The sequence below is a fragment of the Xiphophorus maculatus genome, chromosome 21 (genome assembly GCF_002775205.1).
Source record: "Xiphophorus maculatus strain JP 163 A chromosome 21, X_maculatus-5.0-male, whole genome shotgun sequence".
Lineage (NCBI taxonomy): Eukaryota > Metazoa > Chordata > Actinopteri > Cyprinodontiformes > Poeciliidae > Xiphophorus > Xiphophorus maculatus.
Window position 1 is genome coordinate 5,382,706 of NC_036463.1, and position 17,245 is coordinate 5,399,950.

Genomic DNA, 17,245 nt, shown 5'->3' on the forward strand with positions numbered 1-17,245 from the left:
CATTTTCTGATCATAAAATTTTATTAACTATTTACCCAACCACTTCAAACAATTGGAAAGTAAAACTGATGACAGTTAGCCCTCCATTACATATCATAATAATGTCTGGACAGGGATTTCTTTCGCTAATATTATAATCCATATACAAATGAAACAAAAAAAATATTCTTAACGTTCATATAATTAAATAAAATTTTGAAAGTTAAGATTTTTTGGTTGTATCGTCTTCTATTACTCTCTCTTTTTTATTTTTTTAATATAATTTCCCTTAAAATGTTAAAATGTTTTTTTTTTTTTTATGGCTGAATTAATATTGGTTTACCGGTATGCGTAATCAACCAGACCAATCAAAAACGGCGACAGACTTTGACCAATCAGCTGTGTCTAACACTGACGAGCTCGCATCTGATTGGTCAGAACGCCTGTCCGTTGGAGATAAGTGTGTCGTCACAGTTGTGCCTTACATTTTAATTGAGAAACGCCGTGGAGGAAGCTGCTGTAGAACTGGTTCTCAGTTTGTCCGGTTTTCTGGGGTTTTTGTAACATTTTCATCTGCCTAGTAACATGCAAGCTCTAAGGTGAGGCTGCTGTTCTGTTTGTAATCGCCTAATCTTTACGTTGTTTGTTTAAAGTGTTGACTATCTGTATCATACTAGCTGTATGTAAACTTTTAGCCAAACAAACAACTTCAGTTTGTAAGCTAAGTGTTATTAGCGTCTCATTTGTAACATTTAAGCTTGAGTGCGTACTGTCATGGTTTTGTTTAGCGGTAGTTTAGTAACGTCCACGCCCATTACGTTGATTGAGACACCGGCTGAGATTTCATAACTTCCCCAGAAACCTCTTCGGGGCTCCCTGGTCCTCTGACGTCAGGCTCGATGGCCAAACCGCGGTGATCACAGGCGCAAACACCGGGATAGGCAAGGAGACCGCCATCGATCTGGCAAAGAGAGGTAAGCAGCTCAATCAAACCTGGTTTCTGATCTTTATTGGGTTGACATTAAGTACTTTAAATGATCTTGACATCATAACAAACGAAAATAATTTTGTCAAGATATGAAGGTCTAATAGTGCAGTAATCTACAGACTTTAAAAACCTGCCATTTTTAAAAACTTTTTATGGTCTGCAACTAGCGATTATTCTACTAATTGATCGTTCTACCGGGTTATTCCGACGATTATGGCGGTAATTAAGCCATTTCATTCCAGCGTTTTGTACCTGTGGCACATCTAAAAACTGCAGGACTGCGGCCCTCGAGGACTGCAGTTTGAGACCTCTGACTAGGTGAAGCTAAAACGATGCCACTTAAAGACAACAGTGTTTAACTTAACTGCAAAATGCATGTATATTTTTGGCTTAATTACTGCTCTGCCTTTTTAAGAAATTGCCCCTTTTTTGAGTCTCTATACTCCAGTTATTGATTACTAAACTAGTTAAGAGTCATATTAAAAATTTCAAATCTATAATAAATTAGGATTTTTTTTAAGCTACTTTGCAATTTGTTTAAATGGATACTCTTTTTAATTGTACATGCTTTGGATCATTGGCTTTTCTGGAGAACCTGAAAGATAGAAAGTTCACTACCTGATTAGAATATGACTTAAAGCTGCTGTTTAGTTGAATTATTGGACTTCCATGGGGAACGCTAAACTATTTTAGCTTGTGCCTCTGCAGGAAAAGGGACTGAAAAGCAGCACTGTGCGGGAACCTTAAAGTGTGGTTTTATATATTTACACCAATTCTAACTACTTCTGCGGTTGAATGCAATCAGCAGCTTTGATCTGACTGACATAAGGGAGGAAGTAGAATCATAAATGTTAAAGTTGTTTCATAAGAAATGAAGTAGTGGTGGACATTTGTGACAGTTAAATAACCAAATCTCGAGTCAGTCATGTGTTATCTGTTTTCTGTGGCTCAGATCATCGCTGTCATTTAACAGATGATAATCTGAGCCACAGATACTAATTTGTACACAAGTTCTAGCGTTTGTGCTAAAACTGAAAGTGGACTGAAAGAAATAATCCCTGTTGTCTCATTAGGTTTTTGCCAGGCTGTCTTCAAGATGTAGAGTGAACATCCTCTTGCACCTTAAACAGAAATTGAAAATGTACTTTTTAAGTTGTAAATTAGTTTGTTTTTTATGTTTTGATTTCTGCATTTGAGGCTTAATCTAAAGTCAAAGGCTTCATGGTTGCTTCAGATGTAACTCCAAGTGTGAATATAAACCTCTTGTTGTCAATCTTTTATCTCATCTGAGATTTCCTCCAGAAATATTCTGGCTTGTCGGTGTGTGGGATGTTTGCCAGCAGCTTTTGGCCAAAATATTTTACATAGTCCTATATGTATTTAAATGTGAACCCAATTCTTGCACCCAAGCTTTTTTTTGTTTTGTCGCACCTTTTTAGGGGAAAAAAAAGATTTTCAAATACTTAAAGGTCAAAATTAGTTTCTGCTTCTAGAGATGTATATGAACTTTTGTGTTCAATTTTGAGCTCACTAATATTTGCCTTCAAATTTACTTTAAATTGTTAGTTTTTCTATTTAAAAAAAAGACAATTATGAAAGTTTTTCCCTTTTGAACTTTTTATTTTAGAATCAATTATTTTTCTTTTCTCCACACTACCTAATGTAAGAATATTTAGACAACCTAACTCGCTATCGTAGTTTGATCGTTGGAGGTCCAAACTGACCAAGATGATAAAACATAATCTGGTCCTGAGGAGAAACCTCTTCACACTTCTGGTCACAAGAGGGCGCTCTATTCATTTCCTAAGAGTTTCTTTGTGCAGTTTTGCCTTAATACATATGTGTGGCTTTATTTTTGTGTGTGAAGTGATTAGATGTTTTAATTGCTGTTTTTTTTTCTTCCTTAAAGTATGCTGAACTTCAGTTTTTCAATAATTTTTTTTGTATTTATTTAGGAGCCAGAGTGATCTTGGCGTGTCGGGACATGGAGAAAGCCCAGACGGCGTTGACGGAAATCATCAAAAGCTCCGGCAACGACAATGTCGTCTGCATGAAACTGGATTTATCAGACACCAAATCGATCAGAGAGTTTGCAACAAACGTCCAGCAAAGTAAACTGAGGAATAGATATAAATTTACCTAAATGTTTCAAGAGTCTAAAACTTTTTTTTTTTTCTTTACTCTGCAGATGAGCTGAAGCTCAACCTCCTCATCAACAATGCGGGTGTGATGGTTTGTCCGTATGGGAAGACAGCCGATGGCTTTGAGATGCAGATTGGAGTCAATCACTTTGGTAAATATAACCAACCACAAACAAACTTGGTGTGTAGTAACATGACGCATACATTCGTGATTATTGTTACATCAGATAATTCAATTATTAATATTATACAGCATTTGTTTCTTAAAATAGAGGTTTGTTAATGTGATTGTTCTACATTAGCTCTCAACATTATTTCTGTAAAATGTTTGAATTTAAGTTGAAATGTTGGCTCTTTTCTTTCTTTAGGTCACTTCCTGCTGACTTACTTGTTGATGGACCTGATTAAAAGTTCGGCCCCGGCCAGAATCGTAAACGTGTCCTCCATGGCTCATTCCTGGGGCGCCATCAACCTGGAGGACATAAACAGCGAGAAAAGCTACAACAAGAGCAAAGCTTACGCTCAGAGCAAACTCGCTAACGTGCTCTTCACCCGCTCACTGGCCAAAAGACTGGAAGGTCTGTCACAACCTCATCTCTGCCATTTAACTTATTATACGGTTCATTTAAAGTTGTTGTTGGAAGTTTACATGTTTGGAGCTTTATTTTATTTTCCAGGAATAAAATGATTGATTTAAAATAATGGTTTGTGAAAGAATTAGAAGTCGGTGAGAATAAAAACAGGCTCCAGCAAATTCAGAGATACTGATTATGCTAAATTCACACACCGAATCTTTTTTTTTTGTACTTCCATTTAGAACTCGACTGCTTCTAAAAAATCCCAAACGCCTAATAAAAATTTATTTGCCAATAAATTACCGTTTCATGGTGTCTGGAAAACGAGCAGTTTCAAACAGTTCCTGAGACGTCTCGCGTTGCCGTTACCTAGCAACCCCAGTGGAACTCTAATTCACATAAAAATTTAAAAGCTTTTAAACCTCGTCGATCATTAGATTCTGAAGACATTTCAGCTCCTGATGTTTTGGTTGTTGCTGATGTGTTGGACGCTCGTTTAGGCACCGGGGTGACCGCATACTCCCTCCACCCTGGCGTCGTTCAGACGGACCTGTGGCGCCACCTGAGCGCCCCCGAGAGGTTCTTCATGAAGATTGCCAAACCTTTCACCAAAGACTCGGCGGAGGGAGCTCAGACCACGATCTACTGCGCCGTGGAGCCATCTTTAGAAAAGGAGAGCGGTGGATATTACAGGTACGTCCAGTTCAAAGGTAGCAGCTAATGACTTGTGGGCTTTGTGGGAATTATCTCCATAAATGACCCATTTGTGTGATGGAATGTGGATATAAAGTAGTTCATGTCAACCTCTGGTTGTTTGCAGTGGCTGCGCTGCTGCCAACTGCTCTGCTGCTGGAAAAGACGACGAGTTGGCACAGAAGCTGTGGGAGTTGAGCTGCAAGATGCTATCCTTGTCTTGGGACTAAAGCCTTTCATCCCATTTATTTTACAAACTCATTCCTTAACGTCTTCGTAGAAAACTACTTGTTGCGCACAGCATTTTCCCTGCTGTTTGTACATGTTTGTGTTAATACAAGGTTTTACTAACTGTTTTTTAAATGAATACAGCTATGAAGTCATTTTTCATGGTCTTTTTGACTAAAACAGATGGGGAATTTGTTCCCATCTGTTTACATGTTGCACAGTAAACCTGGATGCTTATTTAAAAGATCCAGTTTTGTAAACTTTATCATAGGAGTGCCTGCTGATAACTGGATTAATTTGGTTCTGGTGGGTTTATCCAGGCCCATTATGTAGAATTTTCTACCTGTCATTTTTGTGCACTTTTATAAATTAAAGATTTAAATTTAAAACATAAAACTTTGAGTCAAACTTGATTATTTAGCTTTATTTTTACTTGCTAGAGGGATACAGATGCATCAAAATCATTGGTTAATATTGGGGGGGGTGGACATTTTATGCTCTTCTAACTGAAATAATCTTCCAATGGAACTAGTATTTATCAATATTCAAGAATTAGACTCAAAACAAGTATTTAGCTCAAAAGTTATTTGTCTTTCAAGTACACTGGTATTTGGAATAGAAACTAGACAAAAATGCTTACATTTAGTTTTTTGCAGTGATGCACACTAAATAAATTAAACTTGTTTTATTAGGAAACGTCTTGTATGACAAAACCTGAAGGCCAGGCTAAAGATTGCAGAATAAAAACAGATTTTATTGTCCCACAAAGGGGAACTTCAGGCGCAACAGCATCATGTATAAATGTTGTTTGGTGTTAATCTTGTATTTAATATATTTTATTAAAAGAAAATGCAGAAAAAGCCCAGGGCAGCTGAGTCCAAAACTGAATTATTTGGAGAACAGGATAGCGAACATATTCGACATCAACCAAACAGAATTGCAGGAGCAGATGCTAACTGAAGTACAGCGGCGGTAGTTTCATGGTTTGGAAACTACCGCCTTTTCAAACCTTTTCTATTCCAAAAACATTCAACCATTTAAAAAGTTATATATTTAATTGGAGGTTTTCCTTGACTGCTTGGCTCAATGTTGATCAATATAATCTATTTCTGATTACGCTTTCTTTGCATTATGACCCAGTTTGTCCTTCTGGAATTTTACAAACTTGGTGCAGAACATGATGCACCTGAAAACTAGCCGAGCAATCTGTGGTGTTTATCAACAACACATTTTTCCAGGCTGTCTGATTTTTACAACTGAACTTTTTCTATAAAAATACATATTAAAGCAGCCATTTTTGGCAAACAAGGTATTTAGCAATAAGTAAAGATTTTAATGTAAAAATGAATAATGAGGATTATTTAAAATTTAAAATATTCTGTCATATTTGAATTACATCCCAAAATATGTATTGTATATATTTATAAATATTTAATATTTAACACGGAGTTCTGTTCTGTTACAGCAGGTTTTAGTAAAATGGCCCACAGAGCCTCTATTGTATAACATGTTGATAAAACTTGGCCTAAAACTTGCAGGCTCTCATAAATGTGTTCACTGGACTCCTTCATCTCCATGGCCACATATACAATCAATCATTAATGTTTCATAACCAAACGTAGCTGCTATAAGAGCGAGCCGTGATAACATCTCCTCAGGGATGGATGCTGCGGCGCATCGAGGCGTTACTAAACCGCTCTCAACGTTTCAACACAGAGTTACAACAGACTGCTGTTTAAATGCAGCCGGGACGCTTTCGAGTGATTAAAAACATGATTTAGGATTCAATTTTATTTGTTACTTTCTGAAGCTTTTTAGGATGGAAGAAGCAGAGGATGGAGTTGCTGTGGTGGGAATCGGCTGCAACTTTCCAGGAGGTAAAGATCATTTCAGAGCTTCTTTTAATTTGTTTTTTTCTTTTAGTAATAATATTTAGGTTTATTAAACATATCATTATAGTTAACCATTAACATGAAATAAAATATATTTTTGTTTTCTGTACGATTAGATTATTACATTATTACAGAATCACTAGACATTTGGTCTATATTAACAATGTTGATGTTTATTTAAAATTATTTATTTTTGTTATTCTTTTTGTCCTCTTTTATTTATTTCAGCACAAGCTTAGATTAAATATTTGTGTTTACAAGCAACAACCAAAAAAAGGATATCACTCAGCAACATATAAACAAAAAGAAAAATTATGAAAGTTTTTTTTTTTTGCTTTTTTTTTTAAGAAAAATATAGTTTTTGTGTATTTTGAGATTGAAGTGTTTGTCCACACTTCTTTGTAAAATAATAAAACATTTTGAGTCCTTTCATAGATTTTCAAGGTGTTTTAGGTCCGTACTTTGACAGGGCCATTAAAATGTTTTGACTGAAACAACTCCATTGTAGTTCTGGCTGCTTGTTTAGAGTTTTTTCCAGTTAGAAAATTAACAGTTAAGGTTTTTATAGTACCTTACCAGATTAAGAGACTATAAACTCGCAGATTTAGCTTTAAAGTAATCATTTGATTTTACAAGTATGTTTCTTCTGACTTGAAGAAACAAGTCCAGTGAATATTCTGCATATTTAATATTAGCTGTATTATCTATTGATACTGATCATGTCTTAATTGGGATATGTATTGGTATTGATTTATTATGTTAGATGTGCAATGTGAAGACATATGAGTACGTAACTGAAAATTAAAACAATATTTTCTCTCCACATGTGTTTTTTTTACCTACAGGAGAAGGTCTTGATAATTTCTGGAAGGTTCTGGTGGAGGGGAGGAACTGTTCTGTTTCAATCCCCAGAGAGAGGTTCGACGTTGGCAGCTGGTTTGACCCAGATGACACCAAACCGGGGAAAACCCGCACAGCCAGGGCCGCGCTCATTGACGGGTACGAACCTCATCGAAAAAGTTCTTTACATCTGTTTGTTCTTTATTCAGTGTCATTGGGTCTCATTTGAGTAAAGTTACACTGTAAAAAAATAACAGCAATAATTTTGCCCGTCATAAAAAAGTCATACTTTCACCATGTTATTCCTATATTTATAAGTTAAAACTGTACATGTAAAAAAGTATTTAACTTTCAAAGTAAATATTTAGTTAGAAATCTAAATATTTACTGTAGTTTGATTGCTAAATATTTAGTTTGCAAACTAAATATTTAACTTGAAAATTAAATGTCTAATTAGAAAATAAATATTTTGTCAGAAAAATAAATGCTAAATGTGGAGCTGATGAATATTTAATTTGAAACCGAAATATTTAGTTTGCAAACTAAGTATTCACAAGCTAAATATTCAGTTTGTAAATTAAACATTTAGTTTGCAAACTTGTATTTACTGACATAGCAGTTTGAATATTTTGGTTGTAAATATAAGTACTTAATTTTGAATTCCGATATTTATAAATTTAGTAATAACATGTTGAAAACATGACTTTGAAAAATTAACATCCATATTTTTTTCTCAATGATTGGCTAAACAAATCAAATTATTTCCAATTACAACAATCTGGAAATTTTAACTTGTACTGTTTAGGTGCAAATTATATGTTAAAGTAATGTAATTGAACTTGTTTATACAGTTCTACATTTTAGAGATTTTTATTTTATTTATTTATTTTCTCCAGGTTCAATGAATTTGACCACAAGTTTTTTGGCATCAGTGACAGTGAAGTGGAGCAAATGGATCCTCAGCAGAAACAGCTCCTTCATTGTGTCTACAGAGCTCTGGAAAACGCTGGAGTTCCCATGGAGAGAGCCAGTGGGACCAGGACAGGCGTGTTTATTGGTAACACAGAAAACATATGACCCTTACTTCCATATTAAAGATAACCTACTATGCTTCTTCAACAGGTTTGGATAGATTTATGTACTATACAAAACATTTTCATTAAATTTTTTGCAATAAATCATCTTAGATAATGAGATTCTAATCTGGTCAGTTCTGAATATTTTGAGCCCCTTCCAGAATTAGGTGTTTTAGGGCGTCTTGTCACTCTAAATCCAAATAAGCTGATGCTGGCCACGCCCCCAAACTCAACATTTTACACTCGCACATGAAAATGGCTGCAAATAGATAGGAAGTTATATAACTGTGCATCTTTGAAAAGCAGAAGTAGAGCCTCCCGCACAAACAACAAGGATACAGAAAGTGATTTCTGGATAAAAAGTCAGTAAAACATTGCACAGCAGTAAAACCAGTTGACCAAATGTGGTGGAGCTCCTCTTGGGTTGCTAGGTGACGGACTGAGTTCCACTTGGATTGCTAGGTAACGAACGGAGTTCCACATGGGTTGCTATGTAACGGAGCATTGTGATTTAACCGGAAGGTTTTGGGAGGGAAAAAGTACCAAAAAACATTAATTTATTGCTAAAACAAAACACCTGAGTGGTGTTTTTTTCAAGTACATGGGGTGTTTTTAGAAGCATAGAAATGTGCATAGTATTAGTTTTGAATAATTGCCCCCCCTTTAAAAAGTATTCAGACGACCACATGCTGAGATAATTCTTTTTCTTCTTCTATGGTAGGAATAATGAACAGAGACTACGAAATTAATGCTGCACACGTGCACCCAACTGTGATCAACCATTGGACCGGAACCGGACTCGCCATGAGCATCGCAGCCAACAGAGTCTCCTACATCTTTAACTTCACTGGACCGTCACTCTCCATAGACTGCGCCTGCTCTTCCTCACTTGTGGCTCTTCATCTCGCCTGCCAGGCCATTAAACAAGGTCTGTCCTGCAGCAGTGGTTCGCCTGCCAAATCGACAGGCAGCTTTATTATTGGTGCTATTTATAAGATTTATCTTATCTAGGCGATTGTGAAATGGCTGTTTGTGGAGGCGTTAACTGCATCATTGACCCAAGAGTGTTTGTGGCGCTCAGCAAGGCCAAGATGATTTCACCTGAAGGGACGAGCAAGCCGTTCTCCAGCAGAGCAGACGGTTATGGGAGAGGAGAGGGCTGTGGTGTGGTTCTCCTGAAGCCACTGAAAAAGGTGAAGATTTGCAGAGTGATTAAAGAAACTGTTTCTATTTTACCAATGTCCAACAATATAAAGTTCTGATTTTATGTTTAATTTTTTGGATAGTTTTATAAATGCACCCAATGTTCCTAACCTTTGACAATTAATTAACTATAGTGAATGAAATCTGCAATCTATGCAACTACATTAACTTTAGTCCACTGGACTAGGTAACACGTTATACAAGTTGCGTTGGATATAAAAATTACAGCTAGCAATTTTCCTAATCCCACAAATATTTGACCCTATAAAACTGGGGTGTCAAACTCCAATCCTCAAGGGTCAGTGTCCTGCAACTTTTAGATGCACCACACCTGAATAGAATAATTAGCAAGGCTCTGGAGAACTTATCTACACAAGGAAGAGGTAATTAAGCCATTTCATTTCAGTGTTTTGTACCTGTGGCACATATAAAAACTGCAGGAGACCGGCCCTTGAGGACTGGACTTTGACACCTGTGCTGTAAAACATTTACACAGTGTTCTTTTCCTCATTTTTTGTTTCATCCTGGTCCCGTTTTCAAGGCTCTTCAAGACCATGACCACATCTGGGGAATCATCAGTAAAACCGCAGTCAACCAAGATGGACACTCTGTCAGTCCGATTACTAAACCCTCCACGACTCAACAAGAGGAACTGCTGCGCAGAACCTACTCAGACACTGACATTGCAAATGTCCAGTACATCGAGGCCCATGGGACTGGAACCCCAGTGGGAGACCCGACAGAGGCAGGAAGCATCTCCAACGTCATCGCCAAAGCCAGACCTTCCGGGTCAGGGACTCTGTTGATCGGCTCGGTGAAGAGCAACATTGGACACACGGAGTCAGCAGCAGGAGTGGCCGGACTAATTAAAGTTCTTCTGATGATGAAGCATGAAACTATCGTCCCATCTGTTTTCTACTCTGATGAAACTTCCAGTGTTGATACCAAAGCCCTGAATATTAAAATTCCTACGAATATTGAGAAATGGGAATCTACCACAGCGAGGGTTGCAGGGGTGAACAACTTTGGTTTTGGAGGAACGAATGCACATGCCATCGTCAAACAGCACATGCAGACAAACTTAAAAAAACATAGCAGTGAGAAGCAGGTGAAATACTTTGTCCTGTCAGCAAATTCACTGAAATCTCTGACTATGATGATAGAAGACACCATAAAACAGTTGGAGGATAATATCACCATAGAACTTGGTTCTGTTTCGTACACATCAGCCTGCAGGAGAAGTCACCAAAAGCATAAATACAGAAAGGCCATTGCAGTTTCATCTGTAGGCGATCTTAAGGAGAAGCTCATAGCCAGTGTTGGCAAAAACATCAGCATGGCTCTCTCAAATCCAAGATTAGTGTTTGTCTTCTGTGGAAATGGTGTCACTTACCACGGCATGTGCACGCAGCTGTTGAAAAACCAGCCTGTATTCAGAGAAAAAATCAAAGAAATCACTCAGATTTTCCAAAGGATGAGCTCTCTAAACATCCTGAACACACTTGAGAGTGAGTTTGAAAGGAGTGACACCAAAAACCCAGATGTTGTCCAGCCTCTCCTCTTTGCCATTCAGGTTGGGATTGCCACCCTTCTCAGGCACTGGGGTGTCAAACCTGATGCTGTGCTCGGACATTCGGTTGGCGAAGTCGCTGCCGCTCACTGCTCCGGCCTCTTGTCTCTCGAAGACGCTGTGAAAGTCATATTCTTCCGCAGCACCCTTCAAAGGAAAGTTGCTGGTGGTAAAATGCTTGTGGTCAGTAACATGGCTGTATCAGATGTGGCTTTGATCCTCCCTAAATATTCTGGAAGACTTGCCATTGCAGCCTTCAACAGCCCACAGTCCTGCACTCTCTCAGGAGAAGCAGATGCAATTGAGAGCTTCCTAGAAGAGCTAAGCAACTCATCCAAATATCAGAATCTCTTCCTCCGTGTGCTCGATGTCCCTGCTGCTTACCACTGCCACATGATGGACCCAATTCTCCAGGAAATTAGGGACACCCTTGGCACCCTGCATAAGAATGAGCTTGACACTGAGTTGTTCTCAACAGTTACAGGAAGGGAAGCTGAGAACAGAGATTTCAGCACGGGTGAATACTGGGCAAGGAACATCCGTGAGCCCGTTGCTTTTGAGCAAGCTTTGAGGTCAGCAGCTAAAGGGAAGAAAGGTGTAGTGTTTATAGAGATAGGGCCAAGAAGAGCACTGCAAAGAAACATTATGGAAACTCTTGGAAACAACGTAGCAGTTGTTGCCTCAGTGGAACCCAAGAAAGATTATGAATCAGTCATCTCCGTTGTTTCCAAGTTGTTCGAACTGGGCATTCAGGTAGATTGGACCGTCTTCTACAAAGGCTATGAGACAACACCACTGGTTTTCCCAAAGTACCAGTTTGACTGCTCCAATAGAGACGTGATCATTGGAGCTGCCCAAAACAATAAAGCAAGTTTTCATTCTGTTCTCTGTCAGACTGGAAGTGAAAGCAACATTTTCAGCTGTAATTTAACATCTGACTCAACCTTCTACTTGAAAGAGCACAGGCACAATAATATACCCATCATCCCCGGTGCCTTCTATGCGGAGTTGGGTCTAGCATCGGTCATGGCCACCACTAAACCAAAAGTGCCCCTGAGCTCGCTGCACCTCAGCGTCACGTTTCACAGCCCATTTATTTTGACACAGAACTCTGCTGAAATGAAGGTCCAAATAGAGCCAAAAGGAAAAGAAACTGGCTTCAAAGTGTTTTCTTCTTCTACAGTGTATGCTTCAGGCACGGTGGTTTCAAAGGGAGAGAGGCAGATTGAGGAACAAGCCATTTCGATAAGTTTGATCTCCAAAAGATGCACCTCTGTTGTGAGTTTTCAGGAGTTTTATGGACATCTCTCTCAAGGCGGCTTCCAGTATGGTGATGTCTTCCAGAATAAAGCAAATGTGCACTATGGTGAGGATCTAAAGGAGGCCTTTGCAGCTATTTCAGTTCCAGAAGAGCTCCGACCACATTTGCATGACTATTGCATTCATCCTGTTGTGTTGGATTACTTAATGCAACTTCTCCCTGTCACCGTTGAGCATATATTTACAGGCAGACCGGGGTTTCCTGCCAAAATAGGGAGCCTTGCTGTTTTTGAACCCTTGCAGAATGAGATGATTATCTACCTGAGAGCAACTGATGTGGGTGTAGATCACTTTGAGGTTTGTGGCTGCTTTGCAGATAAGGAAGGCAGAGTATTGGTTGAGGTGAAGCATGTGATATTCCAGTACCTTGGCAGTCGTTGTCATGTGGTTGAAGAGTACTTCTACCATAATGACTTCAGTATCATCCCTGAAAGCTCCACTTCTTCAAAGCCTCCAAAGGCTTTGGTGTTCTCTGATCATTTAGGTATCTCAAAAGCTCTACAACCACATTTAGACCAAGAATCTAGATTTGTTTCCTTCACACATGCAAAGGATATTTTAAGCAATGGATTCCCGTCTCTTCTTTCAAACCTCAGCATTGCGAATATTAAGAAAAACTTTAATGAAGTGTTATTTTTGTGGGGCAAAGAAGATCTTACATCACAATCACCTGATGCTGTCTTGCATAATCTTGCAAGTTGCTGTGAGATTTTCCGGCAAATTGTCCAGGAGCTGAAGAGGATTCAGTTCCCCAAAGCCATCAGAGCAGTGACCTATCGCTCATCTGACATCACCGTGGATCACATAAGTCCAGGTTTTGCTCTGGCTGGAATGGTCAGGTCTTTTGCAGCAGAGATTCCTGATCTTTCGTTTCAACTGATTGACATAGGCTCCATTTTTACTGAGGACATTAAAGCTCTCTCTGAGGTCCTGAGATCACATCCTTGTGAAAAGTACCCAGAATTGGTCATAAAAGATGGGCTGATCTTAAAACCGTCAATCGTCCGAACCCCACTGGAAGTCACTGACCATACAGAAAGTAGTTACACCTCCACAACTTCTAAACCTTGCAACTTTCAGACAGCTGACGCACATACAGTGAGTCAACTGAATGCCATTCCTCGAGACAAGGAAACGGATCCAATCAATGGCACATCAGTTGAAATTCGACCAAGTAAAATATGCGTTCATTCATCTGATTACTTTCCAGTCAGTGCCTCACATCTAAACTTTGGTCAGACACTCTACTGGAACAAGCACTCATCTCAGAAGCATGAGTTAATCGCGCTTGACTTTAGTGGTACTGTCACTGCAGTTGGAAAAAATGTCAGAAAACTCAAAGTTGGGGACTACGTTGCCTCTTGTTATCCAGTTGTGGCGGCTAGTAAGGTTCATGTGCCAGAGGACGTATGCTACAGCATCAAGAGGTTCCCACATTTTCAAGAAACACCTTGTGTTTCCTACTTTGTGTTGGCTTGGGAGATGCTTCATCGAGTCTTGCCTAAACCCAAAAAGAATTTGGGGATCATTTGCCCCAACCCTGATTCAGCTCTTGCGAAAGTCTTTGTACTTACTTCTCATAAATCTGGTTGGAATGTGATTTTAAGCACACAGTGTAATGGATCTTTTGTAGATCTCAATCAGTTGGATGCATTTGTCATCCTGCCACCATTTGATGAGTCTCTCATTGTGAAAATTTGCGATTTCCCAGTGGCTCGGTATGTCGTAGTACTTTGTGAATCTCAAATGCAAACCCTGCTTGTTCAGGACTTGTGCCAAAACATAAAGGGAAGTGTTCATGTGCAAACAGTTCAGATACAAACTGTTTTGCAGAAGGGTTATCTGAGAGCACACATGTCTCACATTTATCACTGGCTGAAGTTGCTGAACGTCAGCAGAAAGTTTATTATCGAAAACTTCACTTTTCAGAATGTGAAATCTAAAGGTAATGATGTAAAACCACAGATATTATCATCATACGTCAGTTCAAAGAAACTGGCTGTGATTGCTTTGGAAAAAGATGACAAGACCACACTGACTGAGATTCATCTACTGCCAGTGAAAAAGCAGTTGTTCAGAAAGAGAGCGGTGTACCTTGTGACAGGCGGTCTCTCTGGCCTGGGCTTTGAAACAGTAAAGTTTATCTCACAAAGAGGAGGGGAGTACATCGTAATTCTCTCCAGGAGCAAGCCCACAGCAGAGGTGCAGCAAGAAATACTCAATATTCAGCAGCAATATGGAAACAGCATCACCAGCATGGTGTGTGACATTTCCGTCTCTGAGCGTGTGCAGAAGGTCATCCTTGAAATCCAGCAGAAGTTTAAGGGTTTCCCAATCAAAGGGGTGTTTCACAGTGCGGTTGTCCTGCATGACGGTCTGATTGAAACCCTTAACAGAGCCCTTTATGAGAAGGTTTTTAAACCCAAAGTTAATGGGGTGTTAAATTTACACCATGCTACAAAGCACTGCCATCTGGACTACTTTGTGTGTTTCTCCTCCATCTCAGCGTTCCTTGGAAATGCATCCCAAACAAACTACGCAGCAGCCAACTCTTTTCTTGACTTGTTCTGCCACTTCAGGCGCAAACTCGGGCTGCCTGGGCAGTCCATCAGCTGGGGGCCTCTGAACCTCGGTCTGCTCCTAAACAAGGAACACTTCCATCGCTTTCTGGAAGCAAAGGGGATGATGCTGTTGGATGTTGTAGAAGTCCATAAAAGCCTGGAGCAATGCCTCATCCTGAATCGACCCCAGCAGGCTGTCTGCAGGTTTCACTTCAGGATCATCAGATACAACATCCTCTCTCAAAATAAAGCCTTGAGCTTACGTCTTTCTGTATTAGTCAATGAGGCTTTCCAAAACTTCAAAGAGGAAGAATCTAAAACCGAACAAAGTGACTCTGTCTCACCAAAAGAATATGTTTTCTCTCTGCTCAGCGAGACAATAGGCATTGATCAGAGTGAGCTGAGTGATGACTCCCCTCTGACATCCTTAGGCATGGACTCCATGCAGGCGATGACTTTGCAAAATATGATGTTTCAGGAGAGAGGAGTCAATGTGCCTCTGGTGAAGTTGTTGGATCCCAACGCCACAATATGGACAGTGGTAACCATACTGAGTGAAGCAAATGTCAACGAAAATTCTCCCCTAGATGAAGACAAGAATGACGTTGATGTTTTAACAAGATTATAAAAACTAAAACAAAATAATCAGCTACATGTATTGATGGCTCATAATTATTCTTTTATCAGCTTTTTTGTACGAATTCTTATGAAAAGTCTCCATGTTTTTAGTGCATTTTAGATTAAATGTAGTGTAGGTTTCCCCTGTTTTCCTGTTTTGTTTTGTTTTTTGCAAAATGCTTCAAATCATCATGCAAATATGAATATCACACATTTTGGATACCTACTTCTACAAGTTTTTACTACCGTTTGTTTTTTCTCCATTTGTGAATGCTAACTATTGTTCTTCACAGTTGTTTAGAAATGAGATTTCATAAGTGATTCAGTTTCTCATCTCTGTTATTGGATTTATTTTCATATAGGTATGATACATGTTTTTCTAATCTTTTATTCTTCTTCATGATGTCAAAAAGATTATTTTTAAGTGATTTTTTCTTTATCTAGTCTAGTATTAATCTGAAATTGTACTCAGCTTTCCAAAAATGTGTTTAATCAAAGTTCATTCATGATTTATCAAGGGGTAAACTGCTTTTTCAAATTCAGACAGGATGCTGTGGATTTTTTTAAAACCTTTTTTAGCTCATCTTAATAATTTATGTCAATCAATTTTTAATGAAAATGTGAAAAAGTCAGAATTAAATCTAAAAAATATAATTGTCACTAACAATATTTTAAAAAATATTATGTAATCTCTGTATATCGATACCTTTTTGTACTATTTTATTAAATTTCAAGAAATGTAAAGGCCAGATGTCTGTCTATAGATGTAAAAATGTTTCTACTTGTTTTATATTAACCGAGATCCACAGGTCATGGTCATTTCTTATCACCAATAAGTTAATAATTCAGACTGATTATTGGTTTTATGATGATGGTGGGAAATATGATACAGTAATCTGTCATGTCCCATAAAAAGTCTTTTTGCTACGGATTTATTACATGTGGGAAAAGACCATTGGTCTTGATTAACACTTCTAAATAAAATACATAAAAAATGATGAACAAAAGAAATAAATATTTATTCAACTGGATTAAGAGCTTTAAAATACCAGTATTCTGACAAACATGGTTCATCTTTTGTCATTTTCATTACTGTCAGACTGATGACAAGAATATTTATGGCATACAAACATTTTAATAAAAAGTTCTCAATGGCAAGATATTTTATTATTTTACATTATTACATACATGATAATAGATTTGGAAACACGAGAAAAATAGACACAAGATTTAAGAACTGGGTTTTTAGTGGTCTTCAAATAAAGAAACTTTAAAAAATATAAACAAAACATCCAAGTTGCCACGACATGATGAAAATGTTTCTATAAAGTCTAAATCCAGTACTTATAAAGTACTGATAAAAGTTGATCTGCTACTGTTGTACAAAGTCCATGTACGGACAGAGATAAACAAATAATAATACTAATCAGTCAGTGTATGTAAGATTGTTTTGCATTAATATAAACCATCTGAAAGGTATAAGTATAATAAAAAAATCTAAAGATGGCGACAAAGAAAAAAAAGCTAAAAGTTGAATCTCCACTTCCTCTTTATGTAAGTG

The 17,245-nt window shown here is 38.1% G+C and overlaps 2 protein-coding genes across 2 annotated transcripts; both read left to right on the plus strand.

Moving 5' to 3' along the window:
- The first annotated feature begins 452 nt into the window (after window positions 1-452).
- Window positions 453-4,732, plus strand: LOC102225111 (retinol dehydrogenase 12-like). Its single transcript, XM_005805719.2, has 7 exons — window positions 453-578; window positions 838-953; window positions 2,923-3,078; window positions 3,156-3,260; window positions 3,477-3,686; window positions 4,184-4,376; window positions 4,504-4,732. Exons 1-7 carry the CDS (start codon window positions 565-567, stop codon window positions 4,604-4,606), a joined length of 897 nt encoding a protein of 298 aa, XP_005805776.1. The 5' UTR covers window positions 453-564; the 3' UTR covers window positions 4,607-4,732.
- Window positions 4,733-6,423: 1,691 nt separating this feature from the next.
- On the plus strand, window positions 6,424-15,919 carry LOC102230289 (mycocerosic acid synthase-like). The gene is made up of 6 exons (XM_005805738.2): window positions 6,424-6,481; window positions 7,342-7,495; window positions 8,233-8,393; window positions 9,134-9,340; window positions 9,424-9,605; window positions 10,157-15,919. The coding sequence occupies exons 1-6, from the start codon at window positions 6,424-6,426 to the stop codon at window positions 15,692-15,694; spliced, it is 6,300 nt and encodes a 2,099-aa protein (XP_005805795.1). The 3' UTR covers window positions 15,695-15,919.
- Window positions 15,920-17,245: the final 1,326 nt, after the last annotated feature.